Source organism: Cherax quadricarinatus, chromosome 51, assembly GCF_038502225.1.
Source record: "Cherax quadricarinatus isolate ZL_2023a chromosome 51, ASM3850222v1, whole genome shotgun sequence".
Classification (NCBI taxonomy): Eukaryota; Metazoa; Arthropoda; class Malacostraca; order Decapoda; family Parastacidae; genus Cherax; species Cherax quadricarinatus.
In genome coordinates, this window is record NC_091342.1 from 1,693,933 (window position 1) to 1,706,888 (window position 12,956).

At 39.7% G+C, this 12,956-nt stretch overlaps 1 protein-coding gene and 1 long non-coding RNA gene across 3 annotated transcripts in view; one reads left to right on the forward strand and one right to left on the reverse strand.

Annotated features, from left to right (window-relative positions):
* bsf (bicoid stability factor) overlaps window positions 1-12,956 on the forward strand; it is a 64,007-nt gene that overhangs the window by 8,719 nt on the left and 42,332 nt on the right. For both annotated transcript variants that reach the window (XM_070095666.1, XM_070095667.1), the window contains exons 4-8: window positions 121-278; window positions 7,200-7,309; window positions 8,847-9,078; window positions 9,475-9,666; window positions 11,412-11,625. In XM_070095666.1, the coding sequence (XP_069951767.1) occupies window positions 121-278; window positions 7,200-7,309; window positions 8,847-9,078; window positions 9,475-9,666; window positions 11,412-11,625 (906 nt within the window). The remainder of the gene's footprint in view (window positions 1-120; window positions 279-7,199; window positions 7,310-8,846; window positions 9,079-9,474; window positions 9,667-11,411; window positions 11,626-12,956) is intronic.
* The window catches only part of LOC138854168 (uncharacterized), an 87,394-nt gene that overhangs the window by 8,711 nt on the left and 65,727 nt on the right, over window positions 1-12,956 (reverse strand). The gene's annotated exons all lie outside the window — the stretch shown is intronic.

Below are 12,956 nucleotides of genomic sequence, written 5' to 3' on the forward strand. Positions count from 1 at the left end.
ACATTCTCAGCACATTTAAATAGCATTGCCTAGAATGTTATCTCCATTACTCACTCAAGATGTTTAGGTCAATATAGCTGGTGTTTACTATAAGGCTGATTTTATAGTTTATTATTGCAGACATTCCTCTGGACATAAGCCATTATAATACCCTTCTACGTGTTTATCTGGAAAATGAACACAAGTTCTCACCAACGAAATTCTTGGCTGATCTTGAGAAAAATGGCATAGAGCCCAACAGAGTTACTTACCAACGACTCATTTCTCGCTATTGCCAGGTAATGTCACCACCTCATTTGTCGCCAAGTGATCTTGCATGCATTGAACCATTCACTTAGCATTAATGGCTTCTGAAACTATTAATGCCTGAAATGTTTCCTATAGAGATTTGCATTTTGCTTTGATTTTCCAGGTAGTGCTGTAATACCTCCAGTCACTATTAAGTGATCTCCCAGTCATTTTTATCTTATTGAATTCTTGGAGAACTGAAAACGTTCACTGAAAAATTCTACCATTTTTGCTATCAGTGATATAGTCACCCTTTAATTTCAGCAAGGATAACAAAAATTGTGGAAACATTGGCAGGTGTATCAAATACTGCAGTACTGTATATAAATTTAAATTTTAAGGAGCAAGATGTTTATTATATTTATAGATAAGGTTGTAAAAGAAGTAAATGCTAGGGTGTTGGGGAGAGGGGTGTAGTTATATTATGGGGAATCAAATACAAAATGGGAGTTGAGTTACTTTTTGCTGATGATGATGTGCTTTTGGGAGATTCTAAACATAGGTTAGCGGATTAGTTTCAGAGGGTGTGTAAAGGTAGAAAGTTGATAAGAGTAAGGTGATGAGGGTATCAAACGATCCTAGATAAAAAAAAAAAATTTTATATCACATTGGAGAGAGGGAGTATGGAAGAAGTGAATGTTTTCAGATACAGTGGACCCTCAACCAGCGATGGCATCGATTAACGATAAATCTGACTAGCGATACATTTTAACGCAAAAATACTTTTGTAGCACTACGAATTTGAACGTCGATCTGTTTGGACCGTTTAAGGGTTAAAAATCCGACCAGTGCTATTCGTTCCATACGGGACGCGTCCACTTTGGCCTGAGCGCGCCTCACTTGTCCCGTGGGTGCCAGTGTTTACAAGCCAGCCACCGTGGTTGCTTCCAAACATACAACTGGAACATTTCATATTATCACAGCCTTTGTAGTGATTGCACCTGCAAAATAAGTCACCATAGGCCCCAAGAAAGCTTCTAGTGCCAACCCTACAGCAAAAAGGGTGAGAATCACTTTGGAGATGAAGAAAGAGATCATTGCTAAGTATGAAAGTGGAGTGCATGTCTCTGAGCTGGTCAGGTTGTATAATAAACCCCAATCAACCATTGCTACTATTGTGGGCAAGAAAACGGCAATCAAGGAAGCTGTTCTTGCCAAAGGTGCAACTATGTTTTTGAAACTGAGATCGCAAGCGGTAGAAGATGTTGAGAGACTCTTATTGGCGTGGATAAACGAGAAACAGATAGCAGGAGATAGCATCTCTCAAGCGATCATATGTGAAAAGGCTAGGAAGTTGCATGAGGATTTAATTTAAAAAATGCCAGCAACTAGTGATGTGAGTGAATTTAAGGCCAGCAAAAGTTGGTTTGAGAGATTTAAGAAGCGTAGTGGCATTCATAGTGTGATAAGGCATGGTGAGGCTGCCAGTTCGGACCACAAAGCAGCTGAAAAATATGTGCAGGAATGCAAGGAGTACATAGACAGCGAAGGACTGAAACCTGAACAAGTGTTTAATTGTGACGAAACAAGCCTGTTTTGGAAGAAAATGCCAAGCAGGACGTACATTACTCAGGAGGAAAAGGCACTCCCAGGACATAAGCCTATGAAAGACAGGCTTACTCTGTTGATGTGTGCCAATGCTAGTGGTGATTGCAAAGTGAAGCCTTTATTGGTGTATCACTCTGAAACTCCCAGAGTGTTTAGGAAAAACAATGTCGTCAAGGCTAATTTGTGTGTGCTGTGGAGGGCACAGTAAGGCATGGGTCACTAGGGACTTTTTCTATGACTGGTTACACCATGCATTTGCCCCCAATGTGAAAAATTACCTAATTGAAAAGAAATTAGACCTTAAGTGCCTCCTGGTATTAGACAATGCTCCTGGTCATCCTTCAGACTTGGCAGAGCGACTTTCTAGGGACATGAGCTTCATTAAGGTCAAGTTTTTGCCTCCTAATACCACTCCTCTCCTGCAGCCCATGGACCAGCAGGTCATTTCCAACTTCAAGAAACTGTACACAAAAGCTATGTTTGAAAGGTGGTTTGTAGTGACCTCAGAAACTCAACTGACTTTAAGAGAGTTTTGGAAAGATCATTTTACCGTCCTCAATTGTGTAAACATTATAGGTAAGGCTTGGGAGGAAGTGACTTAAGAGGACCTTGAACTCTGCTTGGAAAAAACTGTGGCCAGAATGTGTAGACAAAAGGGATTGTGAAGGGTTTGAGGCTAACCCTGAGAATCCTATGCCAGTTGAGGAATCCATTGTGGCATTGGGGAAGTCCTTGGGGTTGGAGGTTAGTGGGGAGGATGTGGAAGAGCTGGTGGAGGAGGACAATGAAGAGCTAACCACTGATGAACTGCTAGATCATCTTGAACAGCAAGAGGGCAGACCTGAGGAAACTGCTTCGGAGGAGGGGATAGAGAAATTGAAGAAGTTGTCTTCTTCTAAGATTAAGGAAATGTGTGCAAAGTGGCTTGAAGTGCAAACCTTTTTTGATGAAAATCACCCTGACATAGCTACTGCAAGCCGTGTTGGCAACCTGTACACTGACAATGTTGTGAACCACTTTAGGAAAGTCATAAAGGAACGAGAGGTACAGGTATCTATGGACAGATATGTTGTGTGACAGAAGTCCTGTGGCTCTGAAGCTGGTCCTAGTGGCATTAAAAGAACAAGGAAAGTAACCCCAGAAAAAGACTTGCTACCTCAAGTGCTAACGGAAGGGGATTCCCCTTCTAAACATTAAGAAGATCAACGGTCTCCCCTCCTCCCATCCCATCAGTCATCACCAGATCTTCAATAAAGGTAAATGTCATGTAACTGTGCATGTCTTCTTCAGTTTGTGTGTATTAAAATTAATATTTCATGTGGTAAAAATTTTTTGTTTCAATACTTTGGGGTGTCTTGCACGGATTAATTTGATTTCCATTATTTCTTATGGGGAAAATTAACTTGACTAACGATTATTTCGATTAACGATGAGTTCTCAGGAACGGATTAATATCACTGGTTGAGGGTCCACTGTATTTAGGAGTTGACTTGTCAGCAGATGGGTTTATAAAAAATGTGGTTAACCATAGAATTGATGAAGAAAAAAAGGTGAGTGGTGCATTGAGGTATCTGCAGAGACAAAAAATGTTATCCATGGAGGCAGAGAAGGGAATGTACGAAAGTATAGTGGTACCAACACTCTTATATGGGTGTGAAGCTTGGGTTGTAAATGCTGTGGCGAGAAGGCAGCTGGAGGCAGTGGAGATGTCGTGTCTAAGGGCAATGTGTGGTGTAAATATTATGCAGAGAATTCAGAGTGTGGAAATTAGGAGATGTGGAGTTACTAAAAGTACTAGAGGGCTGCAGAGGGATTGTTGAGGTGGTTTGGTCATTTAGAAAGAATGGAACAAAGTAGAATGACATGGAGAGCGTATAAATTTATAGGGGAATGAAGGCAGGGTAGGGGTCATCCTTGAAAAGGTTGGAGGGAAGGGGTAAAGGAGGTTTCGTGGGTGACGGGCTTGGCCTTCCAGCAAGCATGCATGAGCATGTTAGGTAGGAGTGAATAGAGATGAATGTTTTTTGGGACCTGATGAGCTTTTGGAGTGTGAGCAGGGTAATATTTTGTGAAGGGATTCAGGGAAACCTGTTAGCCGGACTTGAGTCCTGGAAATTGGAAGTACATTGCCTGCATTTTAAAGAAGGGGTTTGGGATATTGGCAGTTTGGAGAGAGAGTGATTATGTATGAGTGATGGTGAGAGTGTTGAATGATGATGAAAGTCTTTTTCTTTCTTTTGGGGTTTTTCTGTCTTTTGGGTCACCTGCCTCTGGGAAATGGCCGATGTGTTAATAAAAAAAAAAAGGGACACTAGATTTTTTTTTAGCTGAATTGTTAAAAACAACTTTGGAAGTTTTCATATACTGTATTATAAAAATGAGACCTGAGTGAATCTAAATAGGAAGCCTGTGTGTCTCGTTCTTGGCAGACGGAGGATCAAGCATTGAAAGAAATCAGCATTTACATATTTGAAGAATGCACTTAACTTTGAGATCTAACTTGGTTATATGATTAATCTTGGTCAGGTTGGGTCAGAAGCGACTTATCAACTGATCCTGAAAGTTTCCCAAATATTATTAGTAATGAATGCATCTAGCATATAAAATCCTAGATTTATAATTAGTGTGCTATTTTTTTTTTTTTTTTTTTATTATTACACTGGCCGATTCCCACCAAGGCAGGGTGGCCCGAAAAAGAAAAACTTTCACCATCATTCACTCCATCACTGTCTTGCCAGAAGGGTGCTTTACACTACAGTTTTTAAACTGCAACATTAACACCCCTCCTTCAGAGTGCAGGCACTGTACTTCCCATCTCCAGGACTCAAGTCCGGCCTGCCGGTTTCCCTGAACCCCTTCATAAATGTTACTTTGCTCACACTCCAACAGCACGTCAAGTATTAAAAACCATTCGTCTCCATTCACTCCTATCAAACACGCTCACGCACGCCTGCTGGAAGTCCAAGCCCTTCGCACACAAAACCTCCTTTACCCCCTCCCTCCAACCTTTCCTAGGCCGACCCCTACCCCGCCTTCCTTCCACTACGGACTGATACACTCTTGTAGTCATTCTGTTTCGCTCCATTCTCTCTACATGTTCAAACCACCTCAACAACCCTTCCTCAGCCCTCTGGAAAACAGTTTTGGTAATCCCGCACCTCCTCCTAACTTCCAAACTACGAATTCTCTGCATTATATTCACACCACACACTGCCCTCAGACATGACATCTCCACTGCCTCCAGCCTTCTCCTCACTGCAACATTCATCACCCATGCTTCACACCCATATAAGAGCGTTGGTAAAACTATACTCTCATACATTCCCCTCTTTGCCTCCAAGGACAAAGTTCTTTGTCTCCACAGACTCCTAAGTGCACCACTCACCCTTTTCCCCTCATCAATTCTATGATTCACCTCATCCTTCATAGACCCATCCGCTGACACGTCCACTCCCAAATATCTGAATACATTCACCTCCTCCATACTCTCTCCCTCCAATCTGATATCCAATCTTTCATCACCTAATCTTTTTGTTATCCTCATAACCTTACTCTTTCCTGTATTCACTTTTAATTTTCTTCTTTTGCACACCCTTCCAAATTCATCCACCAATCTCTGCAACTTCTCTGCAGAATCTCCCAAGAGCACAGTGTCATCAGCAAAGAGCAACTGTGACAGCTCCCACTTTATGTGTGATTCTTTATCTTTTAACTCCACGCCTCTTGTCAAGACCCTCGCATTTACTTCTCTCACAACCCCATCTATAAATATATTAAACAACCACGGTGACATCACACATCCTTGTCTAAGGCCTACTTTTACTGGGAAATAATTTCCCTCTTTCCTACATACTCTAACTTGAGCCTCACTATCCTCGTAAAAACTCTTCACTGCTTTCAGTAACCTACCTCCTACACCATACACCTGCAACATCTGCCACATTGCCCCCCTATCCACCCTGTCATATGCCTTTTCCAAATCCATAAATGCCACAAAGACCTCTTTAGCCTTATCTAAATACTGTTCACTTATATGTTTCACTGTAAACACCTGGTCCACACACCCCCTACCTTTCCTAAAGCCGCCTTGTTCATCTGCTATCCTATTCTCCGTCTTACTCTTAATTCTTTCAATAATAACTCTACCATACACTTTACCAGGTATACTCAACAGACTTATCCCCCTATAATTTTTGCACTCTCTTTTGTCCCCTTTGCCTTTATACAAAGGAACTATGCATGCTCTCTGCCAATCCCTAGGTACCTTACCCTCTTCCATACATTTATTAAATGATTGCACCAACCACTCCAAAACTATATCCCCACCTACTTTTAACATTTCTATCTTTATCCCATCAATCCCGGCTGCCTTACCCCCTTTCATTTTACCTACTGCCTCACGAACTTCCTCACACTCACAACTGGCTCTTCCTCACTCCTACAAGATGTTATTCCTCCTTGCCCTATACACGAAATCACAGCTTCCCTATCTTCATCAACATTTAACAATTCCTCAAAATATTCCCTCCATCTTCCCAATACCTCTAACTCTCCATTTAATAACTCTCCTCTCCTATTTTTAACTGACAAATCCATTTGTTCTCTAGGCTTCCTTAACTTGTTAATCTCACTCCAAAACTTTTTCTTATTTTCAACAAAATTTGTTGATAACATCTCACCCACTCTCTCATTTGCTCTCTTTTTACATTGCTTCACCACTCTCTTAACCTCTCTCTTTTTCTCCATATACTCTTCCCTCCTTGCATCACTTCTACTTTGTAAAAACTTCTCATATGCTAACTTTTTCTCCCTTGCTACTCTCTTTACATCATCATTCCACCAATCGCTCCTCTTCCCTCCCGCACCCACTTTCCTGTAACCACAAACTTCTGCTGAACACTCTAACACTACATTTTTAAACCTACCCTATACCTCTTTGACCCCATTGCCTATGCTCTCATTAGCCCATCTATCCTCCAAAAGCTGTTTATATCTTTCCCTAACTGCCTCCTCTTTTAGTTTATAAACCTTCACCTCTCTCTTCCCTGATGTGTTCTCCTTGTATCCCATCTACCTTTTACTCTCAGTGTAGCTACAACTAGAAAGTGATCTGATATATCTGTGGCCCTTCTATAAACATGTACATCCTGAAGTCTACTCAACAGTCTTTTATCTATATTTCATTAAATAATTGATTTGAATGTTTTTTGCCTTCTGCAAAGGCAATGGGGAATCCCCTTTTCCCTATCCTTAGTTATTGATGCAGTACAGTACATGACTATCTCTATACCATACTGCTAAGTCAAATTGTTTTTCCTAATGCCAATTGTACCATGTAAATTGATGTTATTGGATCCTTGCAGGAGGGAGACATTGATGGAGCCACCAAAATCCTTGAGTTTATGAAAGAGAAGCAGTTGCCTGTTGGTGAAAATATTTTCAATTCGCTCATTATGGGGCATTCTAGAGCAAAGTAAGTGGTTTTCTTTGTCACTTACTATATCACCTTGCCACATATCTTTTTTGTGTATTTTTTTTTCTTTTCGTTTTTGGATTGTTTAAAAAATATGATAAAGTGAAATTGGAGATCAGACCTTTTCCCATCATTGTAGCTGTCTTCTAAATCAGACTCTTGCCCATCATTGTAGCCACTTTCTTAATCAGATCCTTGCCCATCATTGTAGCTGCTCTCTATAAGGCAAGGATTCTGACTTTCTTTCTCATGTGCAGTGTACATTTTGTGTCCACCATTATATATCCCATTATCAGCAGCATGTATGAGTGTGTTAAATCGGAGACAAGTTGTTTTTTTGGGTTTTGCCAAACTATACTGATGCTTTCCCAATGCCTTCGATCTTTTCTCATGTATCCTGTATGTTCTGAATTATTGTCTCTCTCTAAAAATGTGTGAATATTTCCGTTCACTGTTTTGTTCACCTGTACTTGTTCTTTGCTCTGCTCATTAGAGAGATGAGGTTTAGGTTCACACTATTATTCTTTTTTTTTTCTTTCTTTATTTTTCAGTGCACTAGCCATCTCCCACCAAGGTGGGGTGACCTATAAAGAAAAACGAAAGCTTTTCTTTTTACATTTAGTAATTTATACAGGAGAAGTTATTAGCCCTTTTCTCCTGGCATCATTATTACTTCATATCCTTTAATTTATTTTGCTAATACAGCCTCTCCTCGCTTAACGATGGAGTTCCATTCCTAAGACCACGTCGGTAAACGAATTCATCGCTAAGTGAGGAGCATGCTATAATGGTAGTAGGTTTGTGTCAACCATCTTCGATATTGTTTTAATGTCGATATTGTTTATTAGGTAGTAAGTTGGTAGACAGCAACCACCCAGGGAGGTACTACCGCCCTGCCAAGTGAGTGTAAAACGAAAGCCTGTAATTGTTTTACATGATGGTAGGATTGCTGGTGTCCTTTTTTCTGTCTCATAAACATGCAAGATTTCAGGTACGTCTTGCTATTTCTACTTACACTTAGGCCACACTACACGTACACATACAAGCATATTACACACACCTCGGAGTTTTCGGCTATTTTCTTTCTAATTCTTGTTCTTGTTATTTCCTCTTATCTCCATGGGGAAGTGGAACAGAATTCTTCCTCCGTAAGCCATGCGTGTTGTAAGAGGCGACTAAAATGCCGGGAGCAAGGGGCTAGTAACCTCTTCTCCTGTATATATTACTAAATGTAAAAGGAGAAACTTACGATTTTCCTTTTGGGCCACCCCGCCTCGGTGGGATACAGCCGGTGTGTTGAAAGAAAGAAGAATTGTTTATTGTTTTAATGTCACATTTCTGGTATATTTTTAAATGTTTGTGCAGTAGTGTACTGTATATTGTAATAAACAGAATAGAGGAAATCAGCTCTAATATACATTATATAGGTATGCATACTGGTCAGCGAGAACATCATAAATCCGGGTCATCAGTAAACGAGCATGTCGGTAAGTGAGGAAAGGCTTTTGGAATTTTAAGTACATATCTGTTTTTACAGTGATATGGAAAGTGCCCATAAGGTACTGGATGTGATGAAGGGATCAGGGTTGGAGCCCAGCACAGACACCTACACAACGTTACTTGTGGGCTATGCCGAACACGGGGATATTGAGAGTCTTCACTCAACTTTAGCAGAGTGTGAGGCAGCCGAGTTAAACCTCCATGATCGTGAACTTATGGAGGTCGTGTTTGCACTAGCAGTCAAAGGTTACAAGCAGCATGTACCACAGGTATGTATCATCTAATTACTGATTTAAAATTGCAAAGGTGAACTCTAGTGTTTGGTCCCACCTCTTAACTGATGGAATTAAACTGTCATATCTTTTTTAACCCGGCATGGAGTTTTTTTCCATTATATCATTTCTCGGTTTATCCTACTCTTTCTGCACTTTTACGTGGAAGTGTCCGTCAGTATGACTACTTCAAAAATGGAGCGTTCAGAAATTGACAATTACTGGGTTATCTGGAGTAATAGAAATATACTGGTACTGTAATTATATTTTGAGTAATGAAGAATTTGTACATAATTATTCTTAATCTTTTGTGTGTCAAGCAGTGCTTGGAAAAAAAAAATCACCAGCAATTTAAATGCAGTCTTTCAGTAACGAGTATGGTATTTCTTTCAGATAATTGAGAAGTTTCAAAAAGTACAGGGCTACCAGCAGGATGCCATGAACCTCACTTATCGTCTCCTTAATGCAGAATGTCATGAGGTGGCATACCAGATTATGTCCACAATGAAGATATCACAGAATGATGATGGGGAAACAATCCCAGTTGGCTTTTTCTTCATCAGACATCTTGTGAAAAGTGGCACGGTAAGAGAACAACAGCGCCTGATACTAGGGATCATAGATCATATGTACATGATTTATTGCCATTCATATGTCATTAATCACAGCTTGTTAATCCAAGATAAATCATAAGGAGTTATGCCTGCAGTTTATACATCAATATCCTTAATATGTTCAAATATTCAGCTGTGTGGGTCATGATGTACATAGCAGAAAATTTAAAAATTATCAGTATTTTGGCATGAATGTTTTCTTAACCTGATTTCCATCTTTGTCACCCTGCCATGTTCTCGTACATAATTTTAAATAAATTTTAAATCTTCTTTCAACAAACTAAAATATATTGGATAATTCCTTCATTTTATATTTATCATGTGCTGAGGACTTCAGCATTTGATCTACTTTTTCCTTGGTAAGGAAAATGAAATTATGAATGGTGATTCACTGACAAATAATGCAAGCAAGAGAGGGATGTGGTATTAGATTATTTATTGAGATGTTTTGCCCACCTGGGCAGATTGAGAAAAGCACCTGGTGGCAAAAATCTCAAACGTCCTAGTACAGTGGACCCCCACTTTACGATATTAATCCGTTCCTGAGAGCTCATTGTAAGCCGAAATTATTGTTAGCCGAATTAATTTTCCCCATTAAAAAATAATGGAACTCAAATTAATCCGTTCCTGACACCTCAAAGTATGAAAAAAACATTTTTTTACCAGTTAATGTTGCAGTTTAAAAACTGTAGTGTAAAGCACCCTTCTGGCAAGACAGTGATGGAGTGAATGATGGTGAAAGTTTTTCTTTTTCGGGCCACCCTGCCTTGGTGGGAATCGGCCAGTGTGATAATAATAAAAAATAATAATGAAATATTAATTTTAATACACACAAACTGAAGAAGACATGCACAATTACTACTATACTAAGAATAGAATACATGACACTTACCTATATTGAAGATCTGGTGATGATTGATGGGATGGGAGGAGGGGAGAGTGTGGAAGTTATTGTTTAGAAGGGGAATCTCCTTCCATTAGGACTTGAGGTAGCAAGTCCTTTTCTGGAGTTACTTCCCTTCTTCTTTTAATGCCACAAGGACCAGCTTGAGAGTCATTGGACCTCTGTCGCACAACAAATCTGTCCATAGAGCTCTGTACCTCCCATTCCTTTAAGACTTGACTAAAATGGGCCATAACATTGTCATTGTACAGGTTGCCAACACGGCATGCAGTATTGTTAGGGTGATTTTCAACCGTAAAGGTTTGCAGTTCAACCCACTTTGCACACATTTCCTTAATAATCTCTTTTTTTCAATTCCATACTAATTCTTCCCCTTTTTACTACATGGATGGCACAAGAAGCTTTCTTGGGGTTCATGGTGACTTATTTTGCAGTTACAAGCACTAAAAACAGTGGGATAACGTGAAATGTACCGAATGTATGCGTAGATGTGACTGCACTGGCTGGCTTGTAAACACTGGCACTGAGGCCACACATGGGACGCATCCCGGACGAATCACGTAAGGCGAGTTTTTTATGAGGCGAGGCAAAATTTTTGCATTCAAATGCTTCGTATGGCGGTTTTAACGTAACGCGATGCGTTCGTAAGGCGGGGGTCCACTGTACATAGGAACATAAGAATGGAGGAACACTGCAGAAGGCCTACTGGCCCACCACAGGTGTTTTTGCTTGATCTGATAAGACAAACTTGAGATTATTTTAATAATAACTTGGGTATAGTGTGAGAAAATATAACGTGTATCATTCTACAGCCAACATCCGTAGTAATGCAGTACTGTCAAGAACTGAGGAAAAATGGTCAAAATATATATGCTTCAGAGGTGGCCCTTGGTGGAGCTTTACAATATGGTCTCCCTGAAGCAGCCATGTTTATAATGAGAGTGATGAATGAGGATGGAGCATCATTACGCCCACATTACTTTTGGCCAATCATATTACAGTATGGCAAACAAGGAGAAATTGAAAGTGAGTTTTAAAAGTTTTTATAACTTAAGAGTTTGAATCATTTAATTTGAAAATTGGGAGATAGTGTGTTGACTGGGTGGAGTGGGGAGATGTTCATGCACTATGAGGTTAAGATATACATATGTATAGCATGTTCTCTGGGGGATGAAGAGAGAATTCATGCATTCAGTAGGGTGGGAAGGTTGTGGTACAGTGGATTCATGATGTCATCACTTCTAAGAAAACAGCTAGAATTCAGTGAGTGTGTAAATATTTTCTCTTGGGTTATCCAGATGAGGTTATTTGCACCTCACCCACAAGTTACACAGGATGGAACCTCAGTCACACAGCATGGGGTCACCAGGCTCACTAATATACACTTTCATCATTCAGTCATGTTACTTAAAACTACCTGAATAGGACGGATGTCTAATTTATGTAATTTGGATTTCTGAAATTCAGATATATTTCCTCTGTTATGACACGATGGATAATCAGTATTCTTAGCGGATTCGACTGAAATGGTAAGAGATGATAGGGATAATATATTAATCAGGAATAAAGTCCTGACATGGGTCTTAATCAGATGCTGAGTGAGAGATGGAAATGTACAGTGTAAATTGCTTGCCAGGTTGATTTCTTGATTTATATATATTCTGTATTACAGTAGAATGATTTCCTGTATATATATATTATATACACCTACCATCCGACTTACGACCTGCTCGACTTACGACCACTCGACTTACGACAGTGTTTTTTATGCCAAATTTCTGGGGAATAAACAACTATTTGTGTTGTACACAGTGTTTATCCTAAACCTTACAGTATAAAATACAGTACTAACAACATAAAAAGTAAAGTAAAACATGAAATACCAAAATAAAACAATAAAATAAAGTCATTACAAAAAATTTTTGTTGATAATCAGTAGTAAAGTTCGACTTACGACCATTTCGACTTACGACCGGTTTCTCAGAACTGAACTCGGTCGTAAGTCGGATGGTAGGTGTATTACAGTAGAACCCCCATATCCACAGATTCAGTTTCTGCTGTTTCAGTTATCCACGGTTTACTGTGGCCCAAAAATAATCTTTAATTTTGGTTAATAATGGCACCAAAGCATGAAAGTAGTGATGGTGGAAGTTGTTCAAAGCCTAAGAGAAGCTGTGAAGTTCTTCCCATTAGTGAAAAAAGTGTGAATTCTTGACTTATTGTGCATAATTTATCAATTAAACTTTATCATAGGTATGTATGGTTAGGTTAGGTAAGATTTGTCAGGAAACAGGACAAGTGTTTCCTGACACGGGTCTTAGTCAGATGATGACCCGCCTTTGGAGCTTTGGTCATCT